The 18,146-nt window shown below is 39.3% G+C and overlaps 1 protein-coding gene across 5 annotated transcripts in view; it reads left to right on the top strand.

Moving 5' to 3' along the window:
* HGFAC (HGF activator) overlaps positions 1–17,923 on the top strand; it is a 47,085-nt gene extending 29,162 nt beyond the window's left edge. For 4 of the 5 annotated variants that reach the window (XM_013960105.1, XM_013960108.1, XM_013960103.1 and 1 more), the window contains 7 exons: positions 3,837–4,011; positions 6,293–6,378; positions 7,317–7,557; positions 10,021–10,160; positions 12,526–12,666; positions 13,792–13,940; positions 16,486–17,923. In XM_013960105.1, coding sequence (XP_013815559.1) covers positions 3,837–4,011; positions 6,293–6,378; positions 7,317–7,557; positions 10,021–10,160; positions 12,526–12,666; positions 13,792–13,940; positions 16,486–16,659 — 1,106 coding nt within the window. In that variant the 3' untranslated portion in view covers positions 16,660–17,923. The remainder of the gene's footprint in view (positions 1–3,836; positions 4,012–6,292; positions 6,379–7,316; positions 7,558–10,020; positions 10,161–12,525; positions 12,667–13,791; positions 13,941–16,485) is intronic. The other variant, XM_013960106.1, reaches the window with a different exon arrangement.
* Positions 17,924–18,146: the final 223 nt, after the last annotated feature.

Raw genomic sequence — 18,146 nt, 5'->3', positions numbered from 1 at the left:
AGACTCGTGGTTAGCTGGGCTTGCAGCGCGGCAAGCGGCCGCTTCCTGAAAGCAAAGCCCTTCACAGCTGTCATCTCTGCGGTGGTGAGCTTGCAGCTACCAGCTGTTTGCCAGGGCTGGAGTCAGGGGACTTGTAGGTGAATCAGCAAAGACTGTCCCTCCTGCAAGCACCTGACCGAGCCGGAGCTCACACAGGAAAGAAAATTAACTTATACCCTGTAAAGGGCTCGGAATCCGGACTGGAAGTGTGCTTGAAGGAAGCTTTGGATGGACGATGTCCTCCCAGTTACACCAAGACTTTAGTTTATGACTTTCTAAAGGTCTTTTTCATCTGGACAATTGGTAATTAAGACACTGGGGAAAATCTCTTCAAGGGTGGTTGTAAGCAGAGACAGAACTTTTATTCTTGTCCTCTTCCCCCTTCCTGCCATTAGCTCATATAGAACGATACAGATTAGAAATTAATCTAACATGGTATTTAATAAAAACATTACAGGTTGGTCAGGGATAAGACAAGGCATTATTGAATGTAAGGGTTTCTTAAAACTGTCCTGCCCCAGGATTCCATCAGAGGAAAAAAAAACCATTTCTATTAACAGAATGAAACAGAATATATGTAGCTGGAAAAAAAAAACCCACAGTCAAAGCTCAAAAACATTAGCAAAATGGTTGACAAGATGTTTGGGGCAAATCCCCCCCCCCAAATGCATTGTTTTCTACAGAAAAACTTCTGAAAGTTATTCATAAAAATGTTCAGGTACATAACTACAGAACTTGAGACACAATATGGTGACAGAAAGATCTTGTCAAATGTTTTCAGGAAGTCAGCAATTTGAACTGGTTGGATAACTTCTATTTCAATTTGCTTTTAATTTGGTTTAAGATCTGGAACTGCTTTTTACTGATAAAGTAAAACACAAAAACTTGGTGTGACATTCTGACAAAATGTGCCATCCCGATACAATGAGAATGTTTGATGTCAGTTATTTAAACCTCTGGGATTTTCAAAAATAAAACATAAAAGGGAATTATTTCTATTTTCAAAAATTTTTTTTTTATCTAAAAAGAAGATTGACCTAGATCTGCCGAGTAACTTGGAGCTAGGTTTTTGGGAAACCAAAGCTCCCTCTGAAATTTTAGGCTGGTTCCACTCTAACGTTGATTGGCAGCACCAAAGGGAAGTGAATGAGCAAGAAGAATACATATGTTCTGCCTTCCATTACTTTCTTCCGCATAAGAAATAAATATGTTTCAGAGTTATGAGAAGCTGCAGAAGCTATAAAGAATTCAGAAAGAACAATTCCCAGTCAGAGCAATCCATTAAAACTGCTGAAAGCAGACCACCTACACACCATTTCTGACAAAGAGGGAAAAGGAGTTTTTTTCAATGCTGCAACAGTTGAAAAAAGACTATTAGAAGCAAAAGGGCTATAAAATTGCAAAAATTCCAGAGATTTTTTTAAAGAACTGTTTGTCCTCAATTACAGATGATGATCTGTATTAGGCTTTGTGTATACTTTTTAATGGCCTTAGATACATAATGAGGTGCCCTTTAATGAGGTGTGCAGTGGATCCTGGAGTGCTACTGCAAGCTTGGCAGATGCAGGTTGTTGGAGTGAACAACAGACTGATGGAAAGTTGCTAATGACTGCGTTAACCTGAACATTTCTCCACAAGTTTTGAGATGAAGTTACTCTACTCTATTCCCAAAATACTCCTTAGAAAACCAAAAACAAACAAAAAAACTGTGTGAGAGCTATTACTGTTGCTCTCGGCAAGCTCAGCACATGAGCCAAACTTCTTCGTTACAGGAGGAGAACATGAGGGATGATTCAGAAAGGTGCCAAAATCTTCCAGTTATAATCTCCTGGCAGCTTTAGCACTGACTGGCAAACTTGCAGAAACAGAGATACATTGGATTTTAAGGCTGACAAGGTTGAACACAACTTGTAAACACCATCTGCAAGATGTCCAAGTCATTGGTGTTGCAGAACATGGCCCCAATCCTGCATTGAAACAGAATCTCTTGTTTCATCCTCCCCAAAGTAGGCAACACTAAATCATTCTGGAATGTAATAAATACAGTACAAATAAAAACAGCACCTGGCATGTCCCTGGATAAATGAAAGAATTTAGCATACAGCATGATGGTGATATTTTCATGACAGGCAAACAGAGCCTCTTAACTTGCAACTCGCCCAAAAAATAAATGGCAGTGTTGCCAAGAAATGGTTGCTATTACTAGAGATACAAATGGAAGACAGCTCTGTACTCTGTTAAGATTATGGTTGTTAAAATATGTGTTTGTTTTTAATATTATATTCACCCTTATTGAAATAAAAGGAATTTGATTTAAAGGTGGGGAGGGGATCAGGAAACGCTGTTGCACCATCTCAGAAGTGTCTGCCAAGTCAAGCAAGAAAGACAATTTTGCAAAGTATTTGTCTGCTAGCTCACATTAAATTCCCGCACCAATGTCCTTGACATCCAGCTCCCAAATTTATGTCATGAGCTTGCTTGTAATTTTGAAGTCTGTTGCTACACTGATGACTGGGAAGGATAATCAGCATCAGAGGTTTATTGCTGCAATTCACTAGTTCAGTGCTGGTTATATGCCCCATTTCCCACGTCACCTTATTCTGTCAAAATAAACAGATCTTTGGCAATAGTTGTCCACACTGGGGGTTGTGACAGATCGTTCTCACAGTTTGTTTCTCAACAGTCAAGCAGTATTATGGTGTTACATATTTAAGCATGTTTATATGTTTAAATGAACATTCCAGCAGTCTTGCAGATGTCATGGATAGGTCACGCAGACATGGCTGGGATAAGAAACCCTCTGGGGCTTGGTCACAATTAATCCTCTTTGTACATTAGATGGTTTTGTGTTTCCTTTGGGATAGTTTGAGCTGTGTTTTGAGGGTAGGCTTTCTGCTCAGTATAGCTATTTGTATACAAATGCATCCCCATATGCTTTTCAGCCATAATGCTGGTATGTACTATTGATAGATCTTGGCAGCTGAGTATACAGGTCATAGAATATATATGTGTCAGACCTATCTGAAGAAATACCCCATGTGCAGGTAACAAAGAAATAGGTTTTGAATATGGGAATTCAACCCACTAGCTTAACTTTCGTGAATTTGGTGTATTTGCAATATGTATGTGTATAAATGTGTTATATACATATATGTGTATACACACGTACACACGTATACAGGTGTGTTTGAGGTTATTAAAAAAAGTCTTCCAAAATCGGGCCTTTCAAGCATTTGCTGGCAGGGCAGAATTGTTTTGGCTACCTTACAACATAGACATCTCTATGTGAGCTGCTTGACTTAAACTCCCTTCAGGAGTATATGGCAAGATTCATCTCATCTTAAAAAAGTTACCTAAAACAGGCTAGATCGGTTTTGCTCCAGAAATGCCTGTTTCTCTTAATTGACTAAAAAGGGAACCTCCAGTAATGAGCTGAGCTGTAAGTGTCTAAAATTAGGCTAGATGAATCCCAACCATATTGCTGACTTTGCTGCAGATTGCTGACTAAATCTTCCATACACAGTAAAAATGTTAGGTCTAATTCTCTGCCGTATTGTCTGTTGAATAGTCATTTGTGCATGTGTGAAATGAGGCTAACTCACTATTCATTTTAAACAGTAGTTTTTACCACTCACTGTTTTTTAAGTTCTCATTTGCTGGAACAAATCCCTGTGAAAGGTAAAGGGCACTATAGAATTGGGCCCATAGACCCTCTTCTGGGGCCTCATACATGAAAAAAAGTACTTATTTAATGCGTAATTTGCTCTGATCCTGACCAGTATGTTATGTTTTGCCAGTTCCTAGCCATCGTTGCTATCTTGGCAATGGTACAGAATACAGAGGTACTGCGAAGACGACAGTTTCTGGACACAGCTGCTTGCCCTGGAATTCAGATTTACTTTATGAAGAGCTTCATGTCAATAGTGTTGAAAAAGCAATATTGCTAGGCTTGGGACCTTTCTCTTACTGCAGGTGAGAAAAGTTCTTGTTTTTCCTGTAATTGTAAGCCAAGAGGTGGATGTATTGTAGGAGCAGCTTTGGCAGGGAGAAGGGCCAGGAATATCAAAGCAGGTGTTTCCCGTATCTCAGAAAAGCCAGACTTTAGCAGCCTGACACAAGGGATGTACGTGTGGAGAAGACTAGATCTGATAGATAGGCTAGATCAAAAGCTGGGTCTGCCAAGAGAAGGCTAGTCATAAAATAATGTTTGGAATTCCTGGTACTTTTTTTTCCCCAGAATTTTTTTTCAAATAGGACCATACCACAAAAATTTTGAAATTGTTCATAACTGTATATTCACAAGGAGAAAGAAACACACTAGCCGGACTGAAAAGGTTAATTTTTTATTTCAAATTCTTAACTTGTGAACTGTGCAATATGAAGGAAAAGAAAACCATTTTGAAAGTGAAAAGTTATTTCAGAATGAGAAATCAAAACACTGTACTTACATAATGTCAAAATGGGATGTCAAATTTCTTTCTTGGATTTCTTCCAAAACAAAATTCTTGCAAAATAAGATTTCACTGTGTTTTGATGTTGATGGAACTACACAGGTGAGAGACAACATTTTTACTAAACTTTCTGTATAGTTATAATGAAAAGGTTTGTGGTATATAGGCTTTCTCCTCTCATTTTATGCTCCCCCTGTCTCTGAGGTCTTCATGAGATCAATGGATATCCATAAATAAGGAAATATTTCCATTTAGAGGGAATTCTGGAGATGAGCAAACACTAGAAATGGCAAAGTTTAGATGCTTCTCCATAACTTACTGGCTGATCTGTATTTTTTTTGTGTGTGTGGAAGTCAGACTAGTATTTCAGGAAGATCAGAATGTACTGTACTTCCTAATTTGTCTGGTGATAAAAAACATGAATGCTCAAAGTAGCTCCTCTTCTCTGTGATCTAAAACAAGCTAATGAACGGTTCCTATACCCTCCCTTAATCCAGACTGGCTTGCTTTCCAATGCTTGGTCCTGATTCAAGCACTTAAGTATGAGATTTACAGTATCCCTGTACAGCATGGCAAATTATTGGGCACATACTTAGTGCTCTGATAAATCCTGATTCCTTCAGTTTGCATCATTTAAGCAAAATATTCCCTTGCAGATTTGAAATGCAAAGAATTAAATGGTGTAGGAGCTGATGTTATCATATTCTGTAGAGCTGAGAAAAAAGCTTTTCACTTTTGTCACTTTCTGGGGCTCTCTCTGCTATACTATATAATCCTGCAGATATCTCTTTCTTCAAATAGTCTAATTTAGAAACATTGTTGGTGGAAGATGACTCAACCTGTATTGCTTTTTCAGTTCTCAAAATGTGAAAGTGTTTTAATCTTTTTCTGAATAGCACTCAGATTGCAAAGGAAAAAAAAAGAACCTTAAAATAATAGATACTGCTTCTGATAAATTCAATTGAAATTAGAATTATGGTTTATCTGGAGCCCTGAATTACCTTGTCTGTTTTTTTGGTCATACTGAAGACCTTTCTGGGTCTTCAAAGTTTCCCTATATTCTTGAATTAGTAAACTGGGCAAATTTCTTGTTACTTTGCAGCACTGGCAAAGACAGTTTTGCTGTACCATGGAGAAACCTAGTGGAATCAAGTGAAAAGACCCGTTTCACACAAAAGTAACAGAGGACTAAATTGATTCTGGTTTTTTTTCCCCTCTTAAAATGCTTTTGAGGAATGTAATACTTTCTTGAGGTAGTCTTGTGTTTCCACAGACTCTCCAGGGAATGTGAACTTGAGCATCTCAAAAATTTTTCTGCTAGTTATTCTTGTTATGGATTTTTTATGAATCTATCTGTGTTGGAATTTCCTCTCTTTAAAAATTCATCTAAAAAAGGATTCTCTCCCATGGGATTTAGTCCTGAAAATAGCTGATCTGAAATCTGCTGAAGTACTGCAGTGTGGGCTGTAGTTAAACCATGTGAACATGCTCATGCATCCAAATACTTGTAAGAAAATTTTAATCGTATTTAGTCATGTGTCTGCATTTCAGGTCCTGAAGAACCTAAGAAATCTGGCCTCTGTCCATAAGCTTAACCAGCTTATCTTTAAGCATGAGTAACCCTACTGAAAGGCTACTTACCCATTTAGGGGAGCTTTGTTAGGTCAGGTTCAGATGGCTCCATGCTTGGCTGTCCTGTCAGCCCTCTGCACAGTGCAAGAGAAATCGTTGAAAACATCTGGGAAGTGCAGAACAACGTTGTGGTTAATGCTTGTAATTCATTCTCCCCTTGAATTAATTAGAAATCCAGATGATGATGAGAAACCATGGTGTTACATCATGAAGGACAACAGTTTGTCTTGGGAATATTGTAACGTTCAATCTTGTGGTATGTAAAGGTTGTCTTAAAATCCATGTTATGAATTAATGAAGAAGATTTACTGATACTAGAACAAGTTTTCACTGTGTAATTTTGAATGTTCTACTGTTCCCAGAATGTTGAATATCTTGCTGTTTGCAGTAAATCAAATGACCAAAACAAGCTGCTTTTGCATTTTTTTGGAGTCATGATACGACATGAGATTTTTTTTCCTGCAACACAGCAGTGTTACACTAACCCTGTCACAGTTTAGTGACCACAGTCATCCCAATATCACAAGAATTTCTGCTAGAACATGTAAGACTTCAGAAATGAATGATGCTTTGATACAAATTGTCCTTACTCAGGGAAGCAGGCTTAGAGGAGGGAATGGGCCTCTGTGAGTAAATAGATGACTAGATCCTGAAGGCATATGACGTAAAGTATATTAAATCCAAAAACTAAAGAGGTCTGCTCTTTGCCTAGATCAATATTTAACTGTTGTTAATGTTAAAGCAGGCCTTTAAAACAGAGTCATAATCTGAAAAGTCAGTGTATAGGGTGGTCCTTTTATTCCACATTTATGATTCAAATACATGTGATTGATGACATTAACACAATCATATTCGTCCTTGCCATTAGAATGACAAAGCTCAGCCCAATATGTGAAAATGAAGATGTGCAGTATTGTGCATTGTGTCTCTGCCAGTAATAAAAGTTATATTTGTACTTGTAAATGAAACAGTGTCTGATTATACATTCCCAGGCACATTTAATTTATACTAATACACGTGTAGCCAAAGTGTTTGGAAGAGGCATAGGTTTCAATCTTGCAACTCTCCTGAGTGAGATTCAGTTGCATTTAATGATAATTTAATGAGTCTTTATTTGAAAGACTTCTATGGAAGTTCCAGTCCTTTGAAATCACTAGAATTTATAGTCTGATACCATATCCCTTTACATTTCAGCAAGCAAGGAAAGGAGGCCACCAGCTCCAGATGATGTGGAAAATTTTGCAATTGCTAGAAGACCATGTGGGAGAAGACACAGAAAAAGAAGTTTTGTAAGACCTAGGATTGTTGGGGGATCTTCATCTTTGCCTGGATCTCATCCCTGGACAGCAGCTATATATATTGGAGACAGTTTCTGTGCTGGAAGCCTTATTCAGACTTGCTGGGTGGTGTCAGCAGCACATTGCTTTGCTAACAGGTAAACTCATCTATTAGTATGACAGTAGGTTCCCTCCTCATAGTCACAGCCCACTTGTGAATCACAACAAACCTGAATTGCAACAGCGGAAAAGAAGGCCAATGTTTCAAAGTAGTTATGGGCAAACTGAGTGCAATTCATGAGCTGGCAAATACCTTGGAGACCTATTCTCTCACTAGCTTTTATCTTGTTCCTTAAGGAGTCTTAAAGAAGTTAAGTGACCTGATTAAAGGAATAAGGTAGTGCTGGGTCTAAGGATGGCAGGGTACAGAACAGGGGCTTGCACATGCAAGCATCTAGGGGGGGAATGTAAGTATTTCACTTCTTTGCAGTTACCTGATTGCATGTTTATGCCTGCTCTGAGGTATAACAGAGACGACTACTCTCGTTGCTGTGTTTTCTTCAAAAAGGCTGAAACAGCCAAGCAGTGATTTATTAGAGACAATAAACTGGTTGACACAAATAGAGTGGGCCGAGCTTTTCCAAGAGCCAAAGGGAAGAACTGAACCACTGTTGAATATCGGTGGGATTTTGGAGGCTGATTTCCTTGAGAGATTTTTTCTTTCTTCCAGCTGTAGGCCACTGGAGAAAATGTTGATTATAGGATGCTCTTATTTTATTCTATTTCTTTTTCCACAAATGCTGAATGCTTTTCCTGATTTCAGTTTGATCACATTGATGGGAAAAATATTACATCATTTCATACCCATTGTTCCTTTGCATCGTAAAGAAGCCAAGAGAAACAGAAAACCTCATGCCAGAATACATACCCTGATAGCTTGTAGAGCTAATAATACCACTGTGAATGCTGTACTCAGGCATTCGGAGCTCGAGCCACAATGCATTTGTTGTTCAAATGTTGTGAAATAGCTACTAACTTTGGCAGCTATTCAGGACATTTCCACCCACTTCCAGCTGGTGGTTTCGTACATACAGATTTTTCCCTAATTGCTGCACTGTAATTTGCATTCTTCCGTTTGGGTAGTACCTCTGAGTTAGCCACAGTTTCAATCGCTTTCCGCTAGGCGACAATAGATACCTGGGCAACTAACTTTTTGTTTTCTTCCTTTTTTGTAACCCCTCCCTTTTTTTTTCTCTTTTCCTCAGTGATTCACCATGGATTCATAGATAGTCACAGCAGAACCATTTAGAGCCTTTACAATCTAGTCTAAGTACTGTCCTGGGAAGCAAACTTCCGCTTTGTTTTACAGGCCCCAAATCTGATTTTCAAAGGGATCAGTTTACCCTGCAAGAACAGGGGAAAAATCCTGGCCTTAGATAGTCATTGAAGAATCTTTTATTGTATTTTATTTTTCCAGTCATTAAAAAAAAAGTAAACTTTGAGCTATCCTTTGTTAATTGTAAGCATAGTTATTGTTGTAGGATAGCTGCCTTCTCTGTGCACTGCAGTTAGTCAGAATTTTTTCATCTAGGTAAACTTAGTAGTGTAGATCACTCTGCATCTGTGCATGATGTATGACAGATGTTTTCTACTCCTGCACTGGATAATAAAACATATGAGTTTTCTGATGTGGAAGACACCTGCAAATTGGATCAAATTGGTTTTAAAGCAAGAGCAAAATTTGAATTCCATTGTTTTCAAAGCTAGAGAGTTTACTACTTCTCCAAATACTTCCTGATTGTTCCCAAATTTCCCTTTCTTCCCAGCTGTTGTACTGGTTCCTCTTAGTTGTCCATCCTTGGACACTGGATATAAGAGTACTGTGGTCTTTTTAAAGTAAACAATCAATGACTGAAAAAGATGATGTGAATTACAAAAAACAAAATCTCCTCTGAATATGTTTTTTCACATTAGATCAGTGTGCTGTTGAGACCTTTCCCCACTAAGCTGTTTGTGATTGTAGACAGCAGATATAACATAGATCAATTTAATCTCAGCAGCAAAGTGGTGGTAGCTATTAGGTGAATGCTGCCCAGATGTTCCCAAGTTGTTGGTTTGCCAGCACCTCTAAAAACTTGACCCATGCCTGCAATATCTTTAAAATCCTGGTTTCCTAGAGAAATCCACCACTGACTAGTTTTCCAGTCTCTCATTTCTTCCTTAATTTTTATACTCATTGGCAAAGTCTGGTCAAGATTGACAGAGAGGTAATTGAGTTTCTGGAACAAGAGGTGCTTGCAGCCCCTACAGCAGTTGGTCTGCCAGCAGCTTGGCAGCAGTATATTTGGGTTGTCATTTCTTTCTGTCAAGGAGCAACAGCCTTTAATTAGGTTAATCAGGACCCACAGAGCCTGGATCTCTTTATAACCATAATCATCTTTTTCCCAGCCAGCAGTAGGTAGGGAGCCTAGGAGACAAGTCAAGGTATTTTGAGAAGGTAATATAATGGATGTGCTGGGGAGCTGCGGTTATTATAGTTCATGGGACATACAGCCATTGAAAACTGGATTTTATTTGTCCTGTTAATCACAGAATTGCTTGTTCTTTCTTTTGTATTATAGTCCACCAAAATCCACCATTACAGTAGTTCTGGGTCAGCATATATTTAATAGAACGACTGATGTAACACAAACATTTGAAATAGAGAAATATATCTTGCATCCTCAGTATTCTGTGTTCAACCCTACTGAACATGATATTGGTGAGTATTTTTGTTCTTACAATATTATATCCTGTTTAGTTGACTTAGTTTTTTTCAGTTGTTCTGTTGAAAACTGCCTTCACAGTGAAAAAATCAGAGACATTAGGAGAGGCTTTTCATAGCAGAGGGTTCTTAGTTCCACCAGAATTATAGCAGCATCTAAAAGCTAGACAAATTCAGATGAGAAATAAATTGCAAATTTTAAATAATTATGGTAATTAGCCATTGGAGCAATTTACCTAGATGTATGGCAGATTCATCATCACTTCAAGTCTTTGTGGGACTGGGTGTCTTTTTCAACTGAACCAAGAACCGTGGGCTTGATGCAGGAATTACTTGGTAAAATTCTATTGTCTGTATTGTATAGAGGATCTGACTAGTTGAATATAATAGCCCCATCTGCTCCGAAAAGCTATGTTACTAAGAAACACTTTTTTACATGAAAGAGAGATTTAAAAATCAGCTGTCTTATCAGTCAAAAGTTAAATGCCCTTCTGAATGACCTTATAACATTAGTCAGAATGACAATAGAAGAGAAACTCGCTTCGTTTTTCCTGATCTGCTCTTATGGAAGCTGGCATGTCTCCCTGGGGTATCAAGCTGTGTGAGCACTCTGTCTATGAGTGTATTTAATAGCCTGGCATCAGGGATATCTTAGGTCAGGAATGTACTGTCTTTTTTTGCTCCTGGATGGTGAATATTTCTGACTATATAGCAAAAAGCATTCAGATGCAGTGCTGGTGGGAGCTCTGTCAGAACAGCACGAATTGAACTTGATTTGAGGTATTACTCTGCTCTGAACTATCCTGGTGTAAATTAGAGCTGGCACTTCGAGATCTCCTAACTCTTTTGATTGCTCTGAAATCTGGCATGCCTCACAGATACGCAGTGTCCAAGCCTAGGGTTGGTTGAAGATGGAGGTCCTAAGACGTTCTCCATTAAAAACCAACGGCCTGATCACAGGCAGAAATCTGGAGGAAAAGAAAATAAGGGGGCATACTCTGCCCTGTCAGTGACTTCTACTGATGCAACAGAAGATTTGTTTGGTGCTGAAACTGCATTTCAAAAGGAAACAAACCACCACAGGGGTGTTTGCTGGGAAGTAAAGAGGACTCGGAAGTGGGCAGAGTTGGCAGGGAAGAGAGAGGAGGCGAGGAAGAGCAAGCTGTTGAGTGCTGAAGTGCACCTTGTGTGGGCTCTTCACTTTGTGAGATACTGTTTACATGTACCATAAAAAACAAAAAGTCTTGCCAGTAGACTATCCAGCAGGATCTCTTGCTTTCCACACAGCTGTGCTCAGAAAACCGCCAGCTTCTGGAAGCCATGATACAAAGTGCTAATGTATGTGCCCACGTTACCTCAGCTCGGCCACCTCTGAGTGGTGTGCCCAAACCGGACAACTGCCCTTGTTACACCAAACACAAAGTCCTCTCATTTGCTCTACAGCCAAACACAGGCAGTTCTCTACAGAGGACCAGCGTTTCGGCTACTTCTGATGTCTCCTTTCAGGATCAAGCTCATGATACCGTATAACTCTGTATTTACATGTACTCGTTAGACTATATGCACCTCCCTCCTGACAAGCTTGCCTGACCACTGACCCATCCTTCCCCCAGTGCAGTGAGATGCAATGGTCACACATGCAGGTTCAGGGCAAGTGCTTCATCTCCCAGAGGGACCCAAATCGCTGAAATCATCTCATGAAACAACCAAAGCACTGCTAAAATGGTTTAAGCAATCCCTTGACCAGTCAGGACTGGTCCAGAGGTTTTGCTGTTTTCAGCCCTGTGAGGGCAGAGTAAAGGTTATGGAGGTAGCGTAGTTCTCTGTCATTTCCAGAAGCTTGGTTTTGAAATATCCTAATTTTTCATTCCTTAGTTTTAGAGAACTTCAATTTTGCTGAACTCAGTGATAACAAGGAGTTTGAATTACATCAGCTCTTTCAGTAATTAATTTTTTTAAATCAAACTGGAATTAGGCATGTGGCCAGACTTTCAGAAACAGTGAGCACTACACATCCCACTGATTTCAGCTGAAGTTGTGGATTTGTCACTGTTATTTAAGGTGGGAGGAGGCATACATATTTTCTCTCTTCCCCCTTCTCTGCAAAGGCAGTGAAGCAAAATCTACTCAGCGAGTGCAGCATAAAACAAATATTCCCACAAGAGGAGGAGCTGAATGTTTCAGCCTTCAATTTACTGTGAAATCAGGTGCTGTTAAGATGAGTCTGTCTGTTTTTGATTGAAATATCTTAATTAAGAGAAGCTTAGGGGATAATTAAAGTTGTATCTGAGACCCATTGCTGCCAATCCCATTAAAAAAAGAGAATAGTCGCTTTATTCCGCCTATATTTTCTGTTCTGCAGTTTTGATTAAGCTGAAGAAGAATGGCCAGCGTTGTGCCGTCAAGTCCCAGTTTGTCCAGCCAATCTGCTTACCGGAAAGTAACACCGTTTTCCCCGAGCAGTCCAAATGTCAGATTTCTGGATGGGGACACAAGCATGAGAGTGAGTTAATGACAGTCAGTGTCTGGGGTAAAAAATGATGGTAATTAAAACATAATGCTCAAGGATATGTTATACAATTTATACAATTTATAGTTTCAGAAAATACTTCTAAAGGGACCTCTGGTGGGATTCATTTTACCTGCCTGTAGATGTTTACAATATTTACATCTGGAATAGTCATCCTGAACATCCTTAATAGTCGCTGGAGTTCGGAGTGCGGTTCATTTGACCAAACATTTGCATCTATTTTAGGATGAGATGAGTTGTCAACTCATTAGGTCTCTGTGGAGTGTGAGGGGATCTCACCGTAAGTAGCTTAGCTGTAGGTACCAACACCATGCATACCTGCATTTAGTCCAGTGAATCCTACCCCTGATTTCTCAAGGTGGATATCAACATAAACCAACCACAATCTACTTAAACAGAAGTCTATGATGGAGGAGATCTTTACCTTCACCAGGCAGGAAACTCTGGAAAGGTCTATTGAAGGGGGGCAGATAGACCTGGGGCTAAGCAGTGCAATGTCCAGCTTGAGAAAGGGGAAAAGAAGGAAATACTGCTTCTCACCCATCCTTTGAGATGGGGAATTTCAAGATTGCGAGGCTTGACCATGCTGCTTTGATGTGGAGGCAGCAGGGACCTATGTAGATAGGCAAGAATGATGGGGGAGCTGGCTGCCTCATTTGGTAAGAGATTTAGCAAGAGCAAATATAGTCCTGATCTAACTGTGTGATCTAAAGGTAACAAAAGCTAACGGAGCCTTTGATATGATCATGATTAAATAGCAGATTAAACATCACATCTGGAAAGAGGAGTGGACTGAAGGGCTGAAACAGGACTGCTGAAGGAGTGTTCCTGAATCTCTAGGAAATGAGAGCACCTAAAGTAGATTAAAGCCTGGATATGAAATGGTACTATTTTAAAGGGTATGGGATCTGACCAAAGAAGCAAAAAGTGATCTGATCATTTAGAATAATTATTATCTTCTAAAGAGATCCACAACATGAACATCACTGAGATGTTAAATGTGTTTTTATGCTGTATTTTGGATTGTGTTTCCATGTTACGCTCTTCACATTCTAAGAAAATGACTTATTTTTTGTCCTCTCTGGAAATTTTTTAAAGATATATCTGATTATTCAGATGTCCTGCAAGAAACTCTGATACCAATTATTCCTGAAGAGAAGTGCAGAAGCCCTGAAGTTTATGGAACAGAAATCAGTGAAAATATGTTCTGTGCTGGCTACTTCGACAGCAAGTCTGATGCTTGCCAGGTAGTGTTGTGAATTCAATGCCTGGAGTTGACTCACATGCGTATTATCATAAGATATGTTGCAGCGTTACGATACTGCCTTTTGACATTACAGTGATAGCTAACTCTTTAGCCCTGTTTCCTAAAGAAATGAAACGTATGTGACCACACCATTTGCTTCCACTGTAATTTTTTAACACGCTCAGTGTCAACTAAGTTCCACAGAGGGGCAAAACCTCGACGGCATTATATTCCTCCTAGCTTCACAAAAAACAGCTATGCAGCAGAAGGTGAGTTGCCTTAGCTTGTGGCTGGGAGATTGCAGTGTGATGGCAGTGCTCCAGTGGCCAGCTGGCAGCTCGTGCGGAGCCAGTGCCAGTAGCTGCTGCCTCTTGCCTGCATGGAAATAAGGATACCTGGGTGGGAGGTGTGGTTTGGAGGAGGAAGGAGCTGAGGTTATTATAGTGGATGGGTTTTAACAGTGTAGAATATCAGTCTGTTGGAAACTGTTTTTCATGACTCCCACCCTTCATGGAGCAACCTCGTATTCTTACTGCTTTGCATCTCTTCTGGAGTTGTGTCACACTCTGGCTCTCAGGGAGGCTACAGAGCTGTTGTGGCGATAGATCAGACTGCTTTTCAAACTAAGGATCAGGCTGTTACTTGGATAAACTTTCGATTGTCTCTTTAGTTAGTATTGCAGGAGGAGGGTTACACTCCATTAGCAGTAATTTGGGGAACAGCCAGCACATACCTAATACATGGCAGTGAGATTAAGTAAAGAATATAATGCGTACTGTGTGCTGGAACCCCCACAGAGATCATAAGCGCCCCAAGAAAGGTGTCAAGATTGAAATGGCAGCAGCCAGCAGTGGCTCAGGGTTTCCAGGCCAGGAAGAGCTGGTTGTAGTTATTGGCTGCAAACGTTCATACTAGCTAGAGAACTGGAAACTGCCTCGCTTGCTCAGTTTTCATTGCTTTGCCCGGGAAGTAATACAAGTGTTCAGTATTATAGCTGGTTCTCACTCCCTGCCCCGGAGAAACAGAGCTGCTCAGGAACGAAGGAGGGAGAAAGAAGGTAAAGAACGAGGGAATGAGGGAGAGAGGAGCTGCACAAGGAGAAATGGTCTAAAGAGAGTTGCAAAGTCTGAGAAACACTGATTTAGAGTCACAGATGTCGCTGCAACACAGTGCTCATGACCTGAAATCATTATTAGTGAATCAATAATTCCTTTTTTTTCTTTCCAGCAGACTTGCAGTGCGGTCTAAATAGGAATAGTGTAGACCTCTTAATGTCACAGCAAATGTAGCTGACCTTTGAATTTTCTTAATGTGTGCTCAGGAAATTAAGCTATAAACCATGTGTTATGTATAAAAATACTTCAAGACCAATAAATACCAAGTAGACAACGTTTTCTACTTGATTATTTTTAAAGATTTTTCTTGGTAACTCTTTTTTTTTTTTAAATCAGTGAATTGATACAGAAATCAGTGGTACTTCCAAGTTGTGGAGTAATAAGCAAGGTCCTGAGAAGTAAATTAATCTCGGAGACAAGTTTGCATTTGATGTCCCTCATTTATCACAGAAATCTCCTAATATAAGGGCAACACAATTTTTCTTCCTGCTTTGCTCTCAGGGAATTTCTTTTTAAATAGGAAGATATAAATTTATTCTTCGTCTCAAACAATCAGAAGGGTGGCTGCTTTCACCAGTGCTGTTTACTAAGTCATGTTTTCCTTTTCATTTCTAACACTTCCATTTCGATAGAAAGCCACTGTAAGAGGAAGAAAAAAAATGAATACCTTCCCTGAAGGACTGCAATTTGCCAAATTCATTCTTGCTGTGGTGTGTCAGAAAAGATTAGTTTGGTCTTATTTTTGCTTTACGGTTTCAATGGCATGCTAAATGTTCAGTAGCATCACATTCAACACATGCAAAATTGGGCATAGGCCACATAAAATTGCAGTATCACACAGTTACATGGAAAAGTGTGTGTGTATGCAACACCTCTCTGAACACTTTCATGATCTCTGAGGGTTTCAATACATTGAGAAACTCTTCAAACATTCTCTGCCTTATGTAATCCATCCATATCACAACTGAAAGCGTTAGCCCCAAAGCCTGACTGGCTCCCATTGAAACTGAGCCAAGTCATCCATGCTCTTCAGTAGGCACCTGAATCTAAGAGTGTTTCAAAACGTGTATTTGCAAGATCTGGTATTTTGATACTCCTGTTCAATGTGGAATAAAAAAAATTCCCCATCATATTTCAGAATGTTTGCATATGAGATTTAGATTAAAAAAATGAATATGGAAGCACTAGTCTACTGAACCTTGATTTTAGAAATCACTCTTATTGAGTGAATTTTTTTTAATCGTACCTGTACTTCCATTTAATGCATGGTTACACGAAGGTAAAAGTTTTTGCATTAGAAATCTCATTGTACAAGTCAGAAACATAAGTTATCATCTTTTCCAGTGAGTCTCCCTTTGGGACTTTCCCTGACTGATCTTTTTCCAATTATTTTCTATCAAATTAAATAATCTTTCCTTCCTTTTAACACAGGGAGATTCTGGCGGACCTCTGGCCTGTGATAAAAATGAAATCTCTTACCTGTATGGAGTTATCAGCTGGGGAGATGGCTGTGGCAGAGTCAACAGACCTGGAGTATATACACGAGTGACTAACTACGTAAACTGGATTAATGAGAAGATAGCCCCCCGAAAAAGCTCGAGCTGAACACTTAAACATGCTACCATTGCACAAGCAACATGCAGGAGTCTTTCGGTTTCATTAAGTTGGCATGAATATTTTATTGTAAAATAATATGAAAACTGTCACAGTAATTCTTTGAAATTTCAGAACTGATCCCTAAAAGTAGGTCTAATCCAGCTGATGTCAGTATCTTTGATCTAGAATTGTAGGGCTGTGGATAACTCCGTATACGAGCCTGTCATTATTTGGCCTAGTGATACAAATATGTTAATACAGAGGGTACCAAACCCACAATTGTTGCTGTCTGCCTGGTGGGGTACATAAAAAGAGTTATTTCAGTGTTTTCGCCCAGTTTCTGGTGGAGGTGTCAGACCCCATAACCAGCTCATAACAACATTGTCCTTGTGTTCTCAGCTGAGTTGAAGGAAATAAATAAAGGGAGGAGCACCAAGAATGAAATTCCCTTCCCCTCGGAAGCAATCTCTTGAAGTTCACGCTGAGCGACACCAGCAGAGTGATACAGATCAAGCTGCTCCCCAGCTAACTGCGGCAAACCAGTTCTGGGGAAAAAAACAGAAGATTTAGGCTTTGATTCAGCAAAACATTTTAGCACATTTTTATGTCTTAGATTTTGTAGTAAAGATTTGTTTTGATGATTTAGAAACGTGGGTTCTGTTCTAGATTTTTAAACTGGATGGCTGAGGTGAACAGCTTAGGATTTTCCTCAGGCATTTGATGATATCATTAACCATTAATGCTTTGCTGTCACGGTCTATGGAATTATTATGGGAACAATTGAAGAAATTATTACAATATATAGCTGCTGACTGTGGCTGTGTACTCTGCTGTGTTGGCAAAAAGGCAGAAACTGATTTAGTATTAAAAATATATATAATCTGTTAAAGGAGAATGGAAAATTACAACTTTTTAAATATAGGGAACCTTTAGCCACGTCAGATATGAACATTTGGAAGCATTGACGTGAAATGTTTTTCGTCTCTGGTAGTGAACATTTTTGAATTGTCTGAAGTGTTTCAAGCAAAGCTAGTCTTCAGGGTATAGAAATTAAAAGTGATGACCGGAGACTCAGATATGTATTTTGTTTGATAATACCAGCAGTATCTTCATGGGTTTCTTAGTTGTGGTGAATTATTTCTGTACCTAAAAGAAACTCTGTAAGGAAAAATAACCAAAAACTGAATTTGTGTAAGAACAAAGATATAACAGTGTTAATCTAGATAAATGATGTAGACTGTTTAATAAAAATGCCTATGGTCTGTTCCTTGGACTTTGTCTGTGTTGTATATGATTACAATTAAATATATGAATCACTATGTAGGTTGTTCAATGGGTTGAGAGCTGATGAAAAATTAAATAACACTTCTCTGTGCAGGAAAGCATCTGAAAAGCTCTGCATAAGGATATATTTCAGCTAGTGGTGCTCCCAGTTTTATGCAAGTGTCACACAGATTTCCAGGAGACAGAAGATGTGGAGTGGAGAAGTCTGAGTC

Source organism: Apteryx mantelli, chromosome 5 (genome assembly GCF_036417845.1).
Source record: "Apteryx mantelli isolate bAptMan1 chromosome 5, bAptMan1.hap1, whole genome shotgun sequence".
Lineage (NCBI taxonomy): Eukaryota > Metazoa > Chordata > Aves > Apterygiformes > Apterygidae > Apteryx > Apteryx mantelli.
Note: the sequence above shows the minus strand (reverse complement) of the source record. Positions and strands in the feature narration are given on the sequence as shown.